Here is a 19,278-nt window from a genome sequence, read left to right on the forward strand (position 1 = left end):
TGACTGGTATATTTGTGATCCAGGCACTGCCCCCTTTTCTCTATTTTAAGTTAAAGATGTAAGCTTTGATTGAAAAACATATTTACTTCTTTTACTTGCAGTAGTGCATGCCCCTGCTGCGGCATAATCATCAAGGACATTGAGCACACATGGTGGTCCGGACCGACCCAGGATGTCGCGTGCCCTGTGGTGCTTTGTTAAGGATCTTGGGGGGGCCCCCACAGCATGGATCAAAGGGGAGCTGCCAAATCTGGTGCTACGCCATTGAGCACCACTGGGTCTGACAAAGGGGCAGTGTGCAGTACGCGCCTTGAAGTCTGCCAGTGAGTCCCAGGGTGAGAAGCAACTTGTGGGTGTTTTCAATTTTAAATAACTGTGTGGTGCTATGAATTTATGTGTGCAGCAATGATATCACATTAAATGCGGTTTTTTTTAAAGTCCTCTGGCACCCAGTATTATGCTTAGATAATACTAACTATGGGTGGGTCTTGGGTATATTGAAAGAAACGTTCCAAGGTATTATACTCCAGCAAAGATAACATTATCAGGTGCACTCGCCTCTGTGCATGCAGTCCTGTCTAATAGGTTTCTTTTATCATAGGGGTAGCTGAATCAAATATACATTTATAACCAGGGAATTTTGCTGCTACTAAATCCTGGTCAGTGATTTAATTTTCAGGTCATCCTCATGCAGCATTTTTCTCCTGGTTGAACAGCAGTGCACACCTCCCCAGGTCAGTGCTTTTTTGGCTTGTTTAACACAGCAACGCCACAGATAACACGTACTTTTGTGTCCATTGATATATTAATGTTTCATACAGTAGCTGTAGCCTGCTTTACAGATTTCTGTTACCCTGTTAGAAATACTGCAGATTCTGCTTAACTGAGGAGGAAAACTTAAAACATCTAGTCCTTTTTGGCCATAATCTAAGGGACCAACGTGTGAAATTCCCAAGGAAACAGCGGGAAAAATATCTGACTTACGACATTAACGATTGGTGGAGGCAAATGCATAACAGCGAGTGCAAATCACTCTCGCTAGCACTAATGAGGTTCTTAGATCAGCTATAAAAGATGATAGAGTTGGTGCCAGCTGTTCAGAAATGAAAGAAATCGTTCCTTGTAGCACTTTAATTTTTCTAAGTTTATTAGTAAATTTAGTTTTAGGATAAGTTTTTACTGTGATTAATTGTGTTAGATTTTTAGATTTCAAAAGTTTGTATAAAATGTGTGAAATAAAAATATATATTTTTTTTAAAACTGCATTATGCATGTTTTACATATAGACCCCACGTCGAATCTGGAAAATAGCATTCCCCAAATGTGTAATGATGGACAAATCATGCCTCCCTCTGTGCCTCGGTTATTATATCTGGCTGAAATGAGTGCACCTGGAAACACGGTTGCTAGATGCATCTAAAAAATCTGAAGGTCGTTTGCCATCAATTCTTGTGATGTCACTTTGGGGCAGGGTCAAATTACATCATGTCTTATGCTGTCATCAGGGGCCAAGGGCCGTGTGATGTCACTTCGCTACCCCTGCCATTTTTGTAAAATGACATCCCTGCCTTCTTCCCCCTGAAACAGCAATTGCTACCCGGCACCTGCCACCTGCCCCCTCCCTCACTTACCTCCTGTGAGCTCCGGATCCCAGCTGCCTCCTTCCTACTACGTGTGCGCTGTAGAAGCTGATGCACCGGAAGCCCAACTCTCAACAAGCTATGCTTCTGTTCCAGGTCCGCCTATCATAAGCCACTTTGGGCTTCTTTTTGCTCAAAATCGCTTATTTCATTTCCCCCCCCCGCGAATTACACCTATTAAGCGCTTATTGTTACGCGTGTTCATGTCAAATGGGCAAAAACCGCGACAAGGCTTGCCTTCTTCTTCAGCACCTCTGAGGCCCCGCAATACCTGCTGCATAGTTTCATTTGAAGCAGGTGTCACTGTCGGCGCCGCAGCAGTGAAGTGAAGAAGCCCTACAATAAGCCACAGAGAAGTTAACTCCTATTTTAGTCATGTTCTAGGAGTTAACTTCCCTATGGCTTACTGTTGTGCTTGAAGGCAAAATGTTCTGTTTATGCAGGGAATCACTAGTGGATTTAAATATCTTTGTTATATAGGATTCCCATTCTGCTCTAGGAATCGGATTAAATTGAGCACTGATTAATTAATTACAGAAAGATAAAAAAGTTTTATTATCCTATAATCCATTCTATTAGATCTCTGGTATCTCCGGTCAGGCCTTTGCCCGGTTAACCTCCCTTCTTACTGATCGACCCCCCCCCAGTTCCAACTTGGGTCTTTCCTGTCTTCTATCCCTCTCTCTACTTGGGGTGTTCCCCACGGGTCTATACTCTCTCCCTGGCTATTTAACCACTGCCTGGCCCCTCCGGCCCACCGCATGTCTACCTTCTGCTCTAACTTTCAGTGTTATGCGGATGATACCCAACTCTCCTTGAGGCTCCCCTCAGCCTCTACTACTCCTTCTCTCATACCAGACTGTCTGTCCGCTTTTCAGGAATGGTGTGCCTCCAACGATCTCTACCTTAATGCCAGTAAGACGGAGATCCTCCTCATTGGGACTCCTGCTCCCGCCTTTCTTCTCTCACTGTGGCCGCCCACCCTGGGCCCTCTACCTGCTCCTTCCTGTGAGGCTAAGAACCTTGGTGTCATCTTCCACTCAACCCTCTCCTTCTCTCTTCACATCTCTGACGTCTCCAAGAAGTCACACTATCAGCTGCACATCCTCAGTGGTAATCTTCCTTTTCTCACTTTCCCCAGAATCTCACTGTCTCCAGAGCCCTGGTCTTCTCTAGGCTGGACTAATGCAACAGCCTCTTTCTAAATCTGCCTACCTCTACTCTTCGCCCTCTTCAACCTATCCAGAACAGGACTGCAAGACTGGTACTTGGCCTCAAGCCCAGCGATCGTATCTCTCTGGCCCTGAAGTCTCTCAACTGGCTCCCTGTGGCTGCAAGGATACAGTTCAAGACCCTCTGCATTATCCACAAGGCTTTCCGGTGCCAGATAGCATACTACATCCAATTAACTCTATCTAAGCACCTTCCTTCTCAAGCCCATCCGCTTATCCACCTCCAGAAGCTTCTCCAGGCAAAGAGTGGGGGTAGATCTCTATCCTCGGCTGGGGCCTCCCTCTCTAACTTGAGCAGGACCACTTATGGTTCCAGATGCAACTCAAGACCTTCCTTTCTGCTTCTGCTTTCTCTCTCCCTCTCCCTTGCTGATGTCCCTGTCTGCTGCGCATACTGGTTACCTGGCCACCCACTGAACTTACAGGACCAGGCTCCTGCATGACCGGTTGCCCTTGCACTGCCTCCAGGCCTCCCAACCACGTAAGGGAATGTATCTGCAACCCTACAGTCCACTGACTCTCTGCACTTATGAGCCACCTCCCTGCTGCACTTACTAGTTACTATGCACTCTCCCCTACCTTCTCCCCCCTAACCCCCCAGCACTTCTCCCTCGCCTTCCGCCCGCACTAGCGCGATCTGAATGTCACAAGCACAAGTAAGATCGTTGTTTTGTCCTCCGTCTGTCCTCCCTTCCTTGTCTTGTTGCGCCTAGAAACGCTTGTGAACAGGTGCATTATAAATGACTTATCATATCATATCTTTTATATAGCCACATGTTCTAGGAGTTAACTTCCCCATGGCATACTGCTGTGCTTGAAGGCATAATGTTCTGTTTGTGCAGGGAATCACTCATGGCTTTAAATATATTTGCTATAGAGGATTCCTAGTGTGCTCAAGAAATGGATTAAATTGTGCACTTCTCTGGCGCGTCCCCGACCCCTGCAGCTAAGTATATTTAAGTGCTATATAAATATAATATACATTTCTTTTTAAACTGTATGCATATTGTACTGCAACTGCTGCATTTTCTGGACACAGTGGAGGTTTTATTGTGAGCTGGGTTAACACCTTTTGCAGTGATTCTTTTGGAAATAATGTACACAGCTTCTATTTGATCATGGCTTGACAATACCAGGCTACGAGTCACTAGGCGGGGTAGCTTTGCTTAAAAGGAAGAAAAGGAAAGGGAACTGAGGAAATAGCAGAAAAGTAGTACTGGACACGCTTATACTTTTCTGATTCTATCTATTAGTGCCTGGTAAATGCCTAATACGTCTACAAAAGCTGTAAGCTGGTGGCTTTGCCAATGCTTTTTTTTTAACAAGACTTCCCTGAAGGAAACGCACAGTGCTTATAAATTGATTGGCTGAAAGCAGACCTGTTTAAGACATTTTTACTATACCAGTAGCGTTTACAGCTCAAATTAAGTCATTACCTCTCAGAAGACTGCTTTGAAAAAACACTGGCACACACCCTGAGTGCAAAGTTTGATGTTAAGGCTGAATTAAAGAGAGATCAGAGATTTTCCTTCTTGCTCGGTACATTGACAGGCCAAATCTAGCATGAACCGGATAACTGAGTACTTTCGCCAGTACTGCCATAGCACCAGGCTAGCTCCCTTTGTAGTCCAAGTGGATGCTTTGTGAAAACTCTACATGGTCATTAATTCCTTATTTCACCAAAAATTATCCTCGATAACCACCCAGCATTATATGATTACATCAAAATGTAAGGAGTGATGGACTAGAGGAGCAACTCATGAGGGAGCTAATGACCAGAGGGGTGATGAATCCTATGAACCAAGGACCAGAGGAGAGTAATCAACCAGGTTGCCCAAGACCAGAAGGGCGACTGACCAGAGGCGAGTACCTCACAAGGGAGTCAAGGACCAGAGGAGCGACGGAAAAGAGGAGAAACTCACCAGGGCATTGCTGCCAATTGGGGGGGCCGATGTCATGCATGACGCCATGACGTGGGGGGACCATGTCATGCATCAGTCTGGGATCACCCAGTCCGGGATTTTCACTTTGCATGGTGGTCCAATCCTAGCATTTAACAGCAAATGTCTGGGCTGGCTCAGTTTCACGAAGGACATGGGGCTACCTGGCAGGTATGCAAGGGAGTCAAGGTCCGGAGAGTGACAAATCAAGGACCAGTTGGACGATGGACCAGGGAAGCCAAGGTTTCGAAAAGCCAATGATGTGCTTTTATAAGGCACACACATACAAGAAATGAAAATAGACATTATTTGTTAGAAAAATAAAAATGCAATTTTAATACATTATTTTTGTTCTAACATTATGTTTCTGTTCTCTCTATGTTTATTTGCGTTGTTATTTTTCTAACTTTTAAGACCTATCCACAGTTTTTTAGAGGTCTTTGTTTTTTCAGCTTACCTGGTTGGGAGTCAGATTGTTTTGGGCATGTTTTGAAGGGGCATTCAGCTTATTTGTTCCTTCTGAACTGGCAACACTGTGACCTTTTGGGTCCCGGGCTTTCGGGGCTGCGGCATCTAGATGTCAAACGGGATTTCTTTCCCACCAGTCCATGCTTCCATTTTCTGCGAGCTATTTCTGTATCCTATGCCTGATTTTGGGCAAATTGTTTTCCAGGGTGAACAAGCATTTTGCAAACATTTTGCAGATATTCTACTGAATCCTTGATTTTGGAGCAAATGCTTGAGGACCAGATGTTTTCTGGCATAGAAAGGGAAAGTGATATATGCTAATGGTAATGAGAACAACAGTATGTATATGTGGTTACAATTAATGTTGGATATTCAGTGACCATCTGTGCCCTATTTGGTGATGATACAATTGTGTGGCTAAATACTTCCTGCTTAGGGACCCTAATTTTAGCAGTTCACCACCCGTCTAATATATAACCAATCGCAATCCATGTGGGGTGCTTGATTGGTCATCAGAGTCTATCCGGATTGAGATTAAAACATGCTGTGGCTTTACTAATCAGCGTATTGCATCAGTATAGTGCTGATGTGCTTTGCAAACTTGACCAGTACAAATAAAAGTGGGTTGAAAATGGGAAAGAAACCTGCTTTTTCTGATTTTTCTCCATCTTCTTGCTCAGGGGTCCAGTCCTAAAAAAAATAAGTTGGGGGGGCGGTGGGGTTACTAACATACCAATTGAATGTGGAGTCACCAGAAATTAGTATATCATGGTGCCCTCTGAAAAAAGTGGGGGGACACCGTCCACTCACGTGAACCCTCGACTTGAGACTTGGTCTTGCTGTCGTTAGTGGCTGCCAAGGATCGATGCCGAAAAGTGTCATATTTTGGTGGCATACTTTGCTCTCAAGTTCCACTGATGGCGTGACCCTATGATGCTTGATTTGATGGCGTGACCCTATGATGCTTGATTTGATGGCATGGCCCTATGATGCTTGATTTGATGGCGTGACCCTATGATGCTTGATTTGATGGCGTGGCCCTATGATGCTTGATTTGATGGCGTGACCCTATGATGCTTGATTTATCTTTACTTGTCCTCCTCAGGTGTCAAATGTGGCGGAGTTCTGTCAGCACCTTCTGGTAACTTCTCCAGTCCTAACTTCCCCGGTCTGTACCCTTATGACACTGACTGCATGTGGCTTATAGTGGTTCCTGAAGGTTCATCGGCTCTGCTCACCTTTGACTTCTTTGACCTGGAGTACCACGACGCCTGCGAATTCGACTACGTCAAGGTGTACAATGGGATATCTGAGGATGAAGGCAATCTCCTGGGAAGGTTTTGCGGCATGGGTTTACCGCCTCAGTTCACTTCCTCCTGGCACGTCATGTCCATTATTTTTCATTCCGACAAGCATGTGGCGAGCAAAGGCTTCTCCGCTGTGTACAGAAAAGGTGAGCTACGATTCATGCAACATCCTAGAAAGTGCATGTGCAAGTGTTTGCCAGTTAAAGATACCATTGCAAAACAACATTAAATAATACCATGTATTCCGGATTCTAGGCAGGTGGTCTAGGCACAATGGTTTCTGAAGAATGTGAAATGGGAGTTTTCAGGGGTGGAGCCAGCCTCGGAATGTTGGGGTAGCTGGATGGAAGTGTTGAAAGCTGGTAGTAAGTGCAGCGATTAAACCCACTGCACTGTTGAGCTGAGCCCAAGAGGCTAAACAGCTATCACGCCTTCCTTTGGCCCATAAGCTTACTTGCCTAACCTCCGGGTTTCGCCCAGAGACTCAGGGTTTTTACACTCTGCTCCGGGTCTCTGGGGAAGAGGTGGAGTCTCTGGGTTTTCCGGCATCCCCTCAAGTCGTACCGTCCCTCCTCCTCCTCCCCTGTCGCATCGCTGCCCGCATATCTGTGCGGTGCGCTCTATACTGCTAAGCAATTGCTTTTCCGAAGCTGGAGTGCCGATGAATGTGAGCGAGGCGGCAGAACGCGGAGCCGCTGGCATTGAACACGTCCTTTATTAAAAGCTTGACATCTGAAATGAATTCCGCTCCAATGCACGTCCCTTATCAAGCAGAGAGATTTGAGAAAATTACTGACACACTGATAATTGCTAATAGCCCACAAACAAAGGCTTGGAACGGCAAGAAGGAGACTGGTTAAAAAAAACGAGCAGGTTTCCAAGAGTGCCATCTGTTTTGTCTGCCTCCACCTTCGTTTCGCTGCTCCGAGTGGAGGAATGCCCTTTGCTAGAGAGAAATGTGGTATGATGCAGCAATTTAGCGGACAACACTGATAAATATATATTTAAAAGCTGATGGGCAGGTGGGCAACGGCTCATTCTTTGGGCTGGAAGAGGAAGCAGTGGGAGCAAACCTCAATCACTAACCCCTTGTGAATGTATGGGCGTGGCCTTTCGAACGTGTGGGCGTGGCCTTGCGAACGTGTGGGCGTGGCCTTGCTGTGACATAGATCTCCAGGTTTTTCATTTTCGGATGTAGGCAGGTATGCCCCTTTATTGCACTTCATAGTCTATTTAGTTGTGTCAATCATTGGAACCATGGGCTATTTGAAATCTGGTCACAGTAGTAAAGTATTTGGCTCCATCTTAGGTGGTCGTCTGCTATTGCCTGGGCAAGCTTTTGCCCTTTGCCACGTCTGTTTGCTGCGGCCAATGCTGTTAATGATTGCGATTCAAACATCAAGTAAATACACCTCACTTCGAGTTGAGAAATGCGGCTAGGCATCACAACAGAAGGAGGACTGCTGCCTGAAAGTGGGATGACTTTAGCCCCCCTCAGCTGGTTTATACAGTGGGCACATGCTCTGATGTTGCACCTAGCATTCTGGATTCCACAAAGGGGCCTTTTTGGGTAACGTGCTCCTCTGTAGTACCCAATCCGCAATGCAGCAACACAAAAGAGAGAGGAAAACCACTTGGAGGTTACTATATACACTGGAAAACCTAGTGCAAATGTCCCTACAGAGATACTAACTGTCCCTGTGCGTATCAAAAAAGTGGATATACATGGACATGTATGTATATATCCCTATCCAGAGGTGATGCACCGCCTATCTATGGAAGGACAGAAAGAGAGCTGTCCCTATTCTCATCTAAATACATCCCATTTTATGATATGCTGTGAAATGGAGAAATGTAATCTTTACTAAAATTGGGTGACTAGCAATGGGTTTCAATAGCTTTATTATATCCGCTTGTTAACCGAAAAGTTAAAAATAAGTTAAAAAGAAAGTGAGTGAAAAAAATACTATTTAGCACTTTGACCCAATCCTAATATTAGAAGAACAAGAAAAGGCAAAAAGGAGTAGTTCCCATTTACCCCCTAAGAATATCACTAATTCCTTTACCCTGGGTGTATAAGACAGTATAAACGCATCCCGTTGCTTCCAGGATATATAGTAAGTGGTTTTGCTCTCTCTTTTGTGTTGCTACTTAACATTCTGGCACCGGTATAAAAAAAATCCTGACTGTCTTGCACATGGATAACCCAACACTCAACCTCCAAACACTGGAGCACAATAAAGTCAACTCATTTATAGTTATGAGTAAGTTGGACTGCCCATAGAAAGAGCACTTTTTTTAGACGCTCTAGCAACTTCCATGAGTCTTCTCAGAGGGGTATCAAGTTATTGGGGGTCCCAAAACGTACATTTCCCATTCATTTTCTCATAGGCAAATTATTTGCTCTTACAGGTCAAACCGCTGAATGGATTTTTGTGCCAAACCAAGAAATGTGGGTCAATGCAAATGATCCATGAACCCACATGTTCCATTTTCAGGGCAGTGAAGTGCCTAAATGTGTGAATGGATCTGGCCCAGCTACAGCACAAGGAATCCAGATTGTCAGGTCAACAGATAGCAACACTGGTTCCTTGGAAGGGGGAAAACATTTTCCTAAAGCATCAATAGTGGACTTTCGACACTTGGTGTGATCCGTGGACATCCCATTGGAAATTGTCTGGTAAAGAGGTTGATCATAGCACCAAGAACCACTTCCGACTGTAGCCAAGATGGGAAAGCGGGGGAGGGAGTAGGGGTACAATATACTGACCAAAAAAGGGAGTTTGGCCTGGATGTACCCAGGATGCCAGCAATTTTCATGGGCATCTAGTGGCTAGCAGATCAACAGAAAGAGGATACAGCAATCATCTTTGGTTGACCCCCATCCTAGGGAGGGCGAGTGGGTCCTCACTGGGGTTAACTGTCCCAATAGAATAAAAATAAATGTTTTTCTAAGCTGCTGGGTCTGCAAGCGACCAGCCAGGTCTGCAGACTTGTCTCCGCCCACCTTGTGTAGTGCCACTGTCTACTTGTGTTGATTATGCCATGTCTACCCTGCCTGCGCCTTGTGTAGTGCCCTTGCCAATGCCTGCCTGTGTTGATTATACCATGCCCACCATGCCTGCACCAAATGCTATGCATATGCCATTACCTGCCTGTGCCAATCATGTTACACCTAACATACCTGCGCCTTGTGTTGTGCCCATGCCATTACCCACCTCCACGCCCCAACGGATGGATACTCTCAGCTGTGCATTGGTCAATGCACGTTCGGTACCCGCACATGCCCTTTATATTCATGACCTCATTATTAAGGACAACCTCGACCTCCTGATAATTACAGAAACCTGGCTTAATGAAGCCTCTGGCCCCACACTCTCACTCGCCATCCCTACAGGGTACACGATCTTCAGAAAAGACCGCACTCACCAGAGAGGTGGGGGAGTTGCCCTTTTGGCTAGGGAAGCCCTCGCAAAATCAACCTCTCCCACACACCTGTACCATTACCATGCACATTGTCTATCGACCTCCAGGGCCCATCGCCGAATTCCAGGATACCCTCATCCTCTCCCACATTAAAAAGACCTCCCAAGTCCTGCTCCTGGGCGATCTGAATCTAGGTCTTAATGACCCCAAAGACTCCCATGCTAATACCCTGAATAAAGCCCTATCCGCCTTGGGCTACGCTCAAGCTATCTCTGAACCCACCTACATTAAAGGACGCACCCTGGACTGGATTAGCCATCATAAGTGTACTATCCAAATCACTGCCAACACTCCTATCCCATGGTCTGACCACCACTATATTCAATTTAAACTCAAAACGAAAAAAGGGCCCCATAGGCCTTCTATCCCATGTCAAGCAGCCTTCGCGAGAAGCTCACGTCAATGGATGGTAGAAAACATTGCACTTTTCCTAATGGTGCCCGCTCTGCAGGCTCCATTCTCCAAAAACACAGAAGCTCTAGCTAGCACTTTTAAATACATCATCACCCAAGCTGTTGACACTATCGCTCCCCTCTACCTAAAGAAAGCTAAAAAAGTCAAACACTCTAACGCCTGGTTCTCAAAGAAGCTCCTTGACCAATGCTCCAAGAAAAGGCTTGCACTCTCTGCCTGGAAAACCAACCTCTCAGAAATCACTAGAAGTGCCTTCAAGGCCATTTCCAAATCCTACAAAGCCAATATAACCCAAGCCAAAGCCTCTTCATTTAACTCAAGGATCAATGATGCCAAATCAGGATCCAAAGAAATATTCACCAACTTTAGAGAGCTGGAAAAACCATCCACTCCCCCACCCACTCTTCTCAAGGACGAAAGTTGGTGCAACAGCATTCAGTCGGCCATGCTAGAAAAACTTAATACTCTGCAAACTAAAATCCGGGGCCATCAAAAAGCACTTACCCTACTCATAGCCAACCTACACAGTAACTCGCCTACGGTCACCAAGTCGAATGCCTCCTCCGCCTTTGACTTTAAAGATATGACTGAACTAGAAGTTATCGCCTTGCTCAAGTCCATCAAACCATCTAATTGTAAGGGTGATGCCTGCCCGGCCCAATTTATCAAAGACTCAGCACACATCCTAGCCCCTTTTCTAACTGCCTTCATTAAATCATCCTTCCAGTCTGGCCACGTCCCTACTGGACTTAAGGAAGCTTGGGTACGCCCGCACCTTAAAAACCTTCCCTTGACCCAACGGTTCCAGGGAACTATAGGCCCATCACCACTGTCCCATTATTACTAAAAACTTTGGACAAAGCAGCCTACCTGCAAGTCCAAAAATTCCTGGAAGATAACCGTCTCCGTGGCCTGCGGCAGTCTGACTTCCGCCCACGACATGGCACCGAAACGGCCCTCCTAGACTTAAAGAATGAAATGGACTATCTTAGAGACACAGGCAAACCAGCGCTCCTTCTGCTCCTTGATTTATCTGCAGCCTTCGATTTGGTTGATCATAATACTCTCTGCCTCCATCTTGCCACTGCTGCCAACCTCTCCCCCAAAGCATGTGCCTGGATCACATGCTTCCTTCAAGAGAGGGCCAATAAAGTCTTCTCAGACTCAGCCTGTGCCACCCCGAGCCACATCAAATGTGGAGTCCCACAAGGCTCTTGCATCGCGCCCACTCTCTACAACCTCTTCACGAGGCCACTGTTCAGCATCCTTGACTCCCTGTGCATCTCGTACACTAACTACGCTGATGACACACAGGTGCTTATCCCACTCACTGGCAACTACGAGGCAGATATGAACAGCCTCACCACCATATACACCACTATCCAATCATGGATGGCGGACAATTGCTTATGCCTCAATAGTGAGAAGACTGAACTTCTGCTAATCGGCTCCCCACTACCTTGGGCAATCTTGATCAGCAGTACTTGTCATTCAACGTTGACAATATTCCCATCAATGTATCCCAAAACATCAAAACACTTGGTGTTTACCTCATCTCGGATTTTACTATGGACAGACAGGTTAATGCCATTGCTTCCGCATCTGCCTACTACTCCAAAGTTCTTAATGCAGCTAGACCCTTCTTATCCCGCCAGAAATTCCTCACCATTGCCAGAGCAATAATTGGGTCAAGGCTTGACTACTAAAATGCCCTCCTTGTAGGGACTTCTTGTAAAAACTTGGCTAAACTCCAACTGGTTCAGAACAACGCCCTTAGCGTGGCCACAGGAACTTTGAGGAAAGACCACAACTCTGAAGTGAGAAGGGAGGCTCACTGGATCCCTGTCAAGGAGAGAATCGTTTTTAAAACCCTCTCCCTCACGCACAAATGCCTCCATGATCTTGCACCCCCCTACCCTGTCCAATGAATTGCAAAACACACTGCCACGGGACCATTGAGGAAGGATTACTCCAACATGATTCTCACTCCTAAGACACGAAGAGTCCACACCGGAGGCACCAGTTTTCCCACGATGGCCGCCTCCCACTGGAATGCCCTTCCCACTCACCTAAGAATGATCGAGTCCCACCAAGCATTCCGCAAAGCAATCAAAACTAAGCTCTTTGTCTGAAAGTATACTGTTTTTGATGACTGATGTAACAATGACTGACATGTAACACCGAATCATGTATGTGAACTTGGACTTCACCTACTCATCTATGAAGTCACTTACTACTAATGTACCTGTAAACAAGACACTACCTAGTTACCTTTAACCATTTGATAAAAAATTTCTTACAAACCTCATGTAACAGCGCCTCGATGCCTCTGGGCTGTAAGTGTGCTATACAAATATAAATAAATATCGAGAGCTGTAGAACCAGTTGGTGGTCCATACGCCCACCAGTGGCCCGAGAGTCTTCTGGTGACATGGGGAACCACAATATGGGAAAGTGAACACTGGTCCTGGCAGGACACTTTTGAAGGCTACATGGGCCAATGTGGCATGGTCAATGACTATGTCATTAACACTGCACAACTGGTCATACCAGTGCACACATAGCCACAGTTCATAATCATTGCCAACTTTTGGTGGCTTGGGAGTGTCAGAGGCATGTTAATGTTAATGTTAAAGGATATTTGTACCGCGCATTATCACCACCGGAGTGGTCCCCTGGTGCTCTGGCGGCTCTGAAAGAGGGTGGGGGGTGAGTTAGTGGGAATAAACCAGAAAAGTGCAAGAGAGCAGTGATGTGCTGATGGCAGCCTCAGCCCGGTGGGTCCGTCGGCTGGGCTTGGGGTGTTTTACGGTCGGTAGTTGTCGTGTGCTGTTGTGCAAGTCTATGTGGGGTTTGTTTTGTTGTTGCAGTGTAGTGAAGTTAGTGCAGATTGCTGCGTTTTAGGCTTGTGGTTGTGTTTGGTTAGAGTTTGAGAAGTGTATGCAGAGGGATGAAATTGTTAGTGGATTGGGTAGTTGGCATTGCTGTCCTTGCAGTTATGTCTATATCATCGTTTCTAATTTTCAATATTCTGTCTAGAAGTGAGGCAGGCTAGTGATCACGATTCCAATCAAGTGTTGCACTTAACATCATTCACAGTTTCATCCAAGTGTGGCGCATGCTAACATTCACATTTCTATCTAGATGCAACACAAGCTAAAGTTAAGAATTCTATCTAAGTGTGGCGCATGCTAGCATTCACATTTCTATCTAGATGCGACGGAGGCTTAAGTTAAGAATTCCATCTGAATGGCGCATGCTAACATTCACATTTCTATCTAGATGTGACGCAAGCTAAAGTTAAGAATTCCATCTAAGTGTGGCGCAAGCTAACATTCACATTTCTATCTAGATGTGACGCAAGCTAAAGTTAAGAATTCCATCTAAGTGTGGCGCAAGCTAACATTCACATTTCTATCTAGATGCGACACAAGGTAAAGTTAAGCATTCCATCTAAAAGTGGCGCATGCTAACATTCACATTTCTATCTAGATGTGACGCAAGCTAAAGTTAAGAATTCCATCTAAGTGTGGCGCAAGCTAACATTCACATTTCGATCTAGATGCAACACAAGCTAAAATTAAGAATTCCATCTAAGTGTGGCGCATGCTAGCATTCACATTTCTATCTAGATGCGACGGAGGCTTAAGTTAAGAATTCCATCTAAGTGGCGCATGCTAACATTCACATTTCTATCTAGATGTGACGCAAGCTAAAGTTAAGAATTCCATCTAAGTGTGGCGCAAGCTAACATTCACATTTCTATCTAGATGTGACGCAAGCTAAAGTTAAGAATTCCATCTAAGTGTGGCGCAAGCTAACATTCACATTTCTATCTAGATGCGACACAAGGTAAAGTTAAGCATTCCATCTAAAAGTGGCGCATGCTAACATTCACATTTCTATCTAGATGTGACGCAAGCTAAAGTTAAGAATTCCATCTAAGTGTGGCGCAAGCTAACATTCACATTTCTATCTAGATACGACGCAGGCTAAAGTTAAGAATTCCATCTAAGTGTGGCGCAAGCTAACATTCACATTTCTATCTAGATACGACGCAGGCTAAAGTTAAGCATTCCATCTAAGTGTGGCGCATGCTAACATTCACATTTCTATCTAGATGCGACGCATGGTTCAAAGCGATGCCCCAGGAACAGGAACCACCGGCAATGGCCACATGCCATTCCTATTGCCATTTTCGGTAACTTTGTGCAGCTCTGGGTATGTCTTCAGCAATGGCATAATAACAATGGGCCATTGCTCCAGGCCAAGTCCACTATAGCTGGGTTTAGGGGCCCAGGTCTTAAATGCAGGCCATTCTGTGGGATAAATGACCATTAGCCATGGCTGTAGGCTATGGTCAACGTCCCCTAGGAGTGGCTTGAGGTACCCACGGAAGGGTCAAAGACCCTGCCTAGAAGACTATCCAGTGGCTCCAAGTGCCCGGAGTATGGCTGAATTCCATGCCCCAAGCAAAGTGGCCACTGGGCATGGGCATAGGCCTCTGCATAGTATGTATGTGTCCACTGTTAATCTCTAAAAAAACAAAAAAACGGTGCGTGTGGGGGGAAGGGTACAGAGGTAGGTGAGTAGGGAAGTGGGGGCGGGGGAGATCAAGGTGAGCGTGGGGTACGGTGGGAGGACCTGGGGCGAGCCCTTATCAAAACGCTTGAAGGCCCTGTATATACGCGCTCAAACTTTGTAGGCTATGAATTCAAAAGCTACATGTCACATTCAGACTCTCAAATATCAATTTAGTATATCATTTAAATATATGTCAGTATTAGTTACCTCTTCATTAATCCCTCAGGCTGTCCTGTACTATATACTGTGAGACTGCAGGTCTCTACTCATTTCAAATTTAAAATATTCAACGACCAAAATGTAGACTGTCAAAAGAGAGTCGATGAAACAACTTACAGTCAAAAATAACAATAAAAGGACAGTTCCAGAATGACTGCACTGTTTATAATAAGTATTATCATTATTAGTATTACTATTATTATTATTTGTTTTTTCACTTTTTATTGGGCTGGGCAATTGGTAATTCAGTATCTCCATTATTGTGTCACGGGACAAGAAAAAAGAAAAAGGGAACAGATAAAACCTGGAAAGAAGCAAACCTGGTGTAGAAGGGGAGACAGTGATGGGGGAGGGGCAATTGAAGAATTTGATGACCAGAGACATATCTCTGGGAGAAGGGCATGTGAGAGGAGGACAACAAGTGATAGGTGAATGCAAGAGAGGCGAAGGGAAGAGATGAGAAAAGGAGTATCACTTTGCAGTTCCGTCCTCTCCTCTTACATCAAAAAAGGAAGGTAATGTTACAACACATTAACATCATTATATTTTAAGAACTCTTTTTGTACCTAGAAATCCTTGTCTCAATGTGATTGGTTTTGGGCATTACCACACTACTTGCCCTTAAGTTCTTTGTGGGTAGATGTTAATGTTAAAGGACATTTGTACTGCACACTATCACAACCGGAGTGTTCCCCTGGCGCTCTGGCGGATCTGAAAATGAAAGTGGGGGGGGTGAATTAGTGGGTTCGAGTGGGAAAAGTGCAAGAGAGCAGCGATGTGCTGTTGGCAGCTTCAGTTCAATTGAAACCTTTCGCTGAGCTTGGTTGTGCTTTTTCGGTTAGTAGCCGTTGTGTTCTGTTGTGCGAGGCTATGTGTGATTTGTTTTGTTGTTGCAGTGTAGTGAAGTATAAGTGGTTGGCTGCTCTTTAGAGGTGTGGTTGTGTTTGATAAGAGTTTGAGAGGTGTATGAGGAAGGGTGACATTTTTAGTTGGTTGGTTAGTGGCATTGCTATCTAGATGTTATGCATGCTATTTTCCAAATTCTTTCTAGATGTGGTACGTGAATATCGCCACATTTCTGCCTGGATGTGATGCAAGCTAATATTCACAATTCTATCTAAATGTGACACAAGCTTATATTCACAGTCCTGTCTAGATGCGACACAAGCTAATATTCCCAATTGTATCTAAATGTGGCACTGGCTAATATTCACAGTCCTGTCCAGATGTGACACAAGCTAATATTCACAATTTTGTCTAGATGAGACGCAAGCTAATATTCACAATCCTGTCTAGATGGGACGCAAGCTAATATTGCTAATATTGCTCACGAGCAAGATCTGTTACCTACCGCTTATTCTTGTCCCATCAGACATCTACTGTAATTATTTTGTACTGTGTAAATTTCATGTATATACTCAAACGTGTTCCATTCTTGACCATATCTTGTATTTTTGTAAATGATTTTTTTTTTAAATATGCTGTGTATCCTTTTTATTGTCTATATATCGCAACATGTATGTGCAGCGCCCTGTTGCCTAAGAGTTTGGTGCGCTCTATAAATGAATAAACTAAACTAAACTATATTCACAATTTTATCCAAATGTGGCACTGGCTAATATTCACAAACCTGTCTAGATGTGACGCAAACTAATATTCATAATTCTGTCTAAATGTGGCACTGGCTAATATTCACAGTCCTGTCTAGATGTGACCCAAGCTAATATTCACAATCCTATCTAAATGTGGCACTGGCTAATCTTGACAAACCTGTCTAGATATGACGCAAGATAATATTAACAATTCTATCTAAATGTGGCACTGGGTAATATTCACAATCCTGTCTAGATGTGATGCAAACGGTTACATGTCTTTATAACTACACATTTTATGTAGAATGCACTTATAACTAAAATTTTGCAACGACAAACATAACCATTTTGTGAGGGGGTTTCCCCAAACCCACGTTTCCTACCCCTATAACCCCACCCCAATTGTTTCCCACAAGATTTAACCCTTTAACCCACTCCCACATACGTTTTTTGTTATGGTTTCTCATAAAAGTTACAGTATATGTGCATGGTTTCATAAAATATTTGTTATAAAGACTGGATACTGATGCAAGCTAATATTCACAATTGTATCTAAATATGGCACTGGCTTATATTCACAGTCCTGTGTAGATGTGACAAGCTAATATTCACAATTCTATCTAAATGTAGCACTGGCTAACATTCACAAACCTGTCTAGATGTGACACAAGCTAATATTCACAATCCTGCCTAGATCTGACGGAAGCTAATAATCACAATTCTATTTAAATGTGGCACTGGCTAATATTTACATACCTGTCTAGATTTGATGCAAGCTAATATTCACAATTCTGTCTAGATGTGACACAAGCTAATGTTCACAATCCTGTCTGGATGTGATGCAAGCTAATATTCACGATTCTATCGAAATGTGACACAAGCAAATATTCACAATCCTGTCTAGATGTGACGCAAGCTAATATTCACAATTCTATCTAAATGTGGCACTTGCTAATATTGACAAACCTATCTAGATCTAATATTCACAGTCCTGTCTGGATGTGGCACATGCTAATACTCACAGTTCTTTCGGGAGTAGCTAACACAGTTAGGTTACAGTTCACCTAGATGTGAGGGATGGCTAGACAATACAGGCCTAGGGAGGATAGCTCAGCGGCAAGCACTTACCTTAGAAGCAAGACAACGTGGAGCAACACAGGTTCGATCCCCGGGTCCATGCTTAGAAACCTCTGGGTATTAAGCATGTTATAAATAACCAATTAACATTTTAACAAGCTAATAGGTGGTGGGGAAGATAAGGTAGGAGAGAGGCGGGCCACTTAAGTGGGGTGCAGTGATTGCTGTGCCCCCTGTCTCTACCACACCTACTTCGTCTTCCGGTAGATGGCTGCCTGCTTCCTGCTTCTCCTGCTGACACCGTCAGAGACCACCTGGAACTGCTTCTGTTGGAGCTGCCCTTTGCCTCAGGGCCCTTAGCCACAGGGGGCTGCCGGCAGAAAGGCTGCCCTGGGGGTTTGGGGCTAAATAGGGCTAAGGGACCAATCATGATGCTCAAGGGCAGGACTAGGCCGCAACAACACAGAGCATGGAGTGGGGAGGGGGACACAGTGTACACTGTAGCGCTAGGAGAGGGCACCATGGAAAATACATTTAGGTCAAAGGGACAAAATATGTGTTGTGTCTTTTCAGTTTGAGCTGCACACCAGGCTGACTTCAACAGCAGCTCACTCTCCATGATATCTGAAGCTGGTTTGGAATGTTTCTGGCAATGTCAAACTAAAAGCTCCTTGGGAATGAAAAACCTAGAGCATACTGGAAATTTCAAGTTTTCTGTGAGTTTAAGGGAATGCCTACCAAGCTTACTGAGAATATAAAACAGGATCCTACTGGCAATGTCAAACTGTGAGCAGCTTACTGGGACCATATGGGGAATCCCAAGCTAACTGGGAATATCAAACTGGAGTTTTATTGGGAATCCCAAACTGGGAGTTTACCGGGAATTGCTGGCAATGGGAAGCTTTTCAGGATTGTCAAAATAGGAGCTTGCAGCAGTGTCAAGCTTATAAGGAATCTCAAACCTGAACCTTAGAGGGAATGGTGAAATTGAAACATACTGGGAGAGACAAATTTGAACATATTGGGAGTAGCAAAGTGAGAGCTTACTAGGAATTCGAAAGTTACTGAAAATGTCAAACTATGAGCTTACAGGCAATCATACTATAACACGATGTATGACACACCATGGCATGGTTTGACATGGTATATTGTGACACAGTATATGACGACATATCATGGCATGACATCTCATGACATCGCATCAAATAAAATGACTTATAGTGACAAGATATATTACAACACCTTATGGCATAACATATCATGATGTAATGCCGTCTGCCTGAGTGCACAATAAATGCCAATAAATAAAATTAAATAAA

The 19,278-nt window shown here is 44.5% G+C and overlaps 1 protein-coding gene across 1 annotated transcript in view; it reads left to right on the forward strand.

Moving 5' to 3' along the window:
• CDCP2 (CUB domain containing protein 2) overlaps positions 1-19,278 on the forward strand; it is a 207,773-nt gene that overhangs the window by 59,157 nt on the left and 129,338 nt on the right. Inside the window, exon 2 of the mRNA XM_069635389.1 lies at positions 6,386-6,733. Coding sequence (XP_069491490.1) covers positions 6,386-6,733 — 348 coding nt within the window. The remainder of the gene's footprint in view (positions 1-6,385; positions 6,734-19,278) is intronic.

Source organism: Ambystoma mexicanum, chromosome 1q (genome assembly GCF_040938575.1).
Source record: "Ambystoma mexicanum isolate Mex_15411 chromosome 1q, UKY_AmexF1_1, whole genome shotgun sequence".
Taxonomy (NCBI): Eukaryota; Metazoa; Chordata; class Amphibia; order Caudata; family Ambystomatidae; genus Ambystoma; species Ambystoma mexicanum.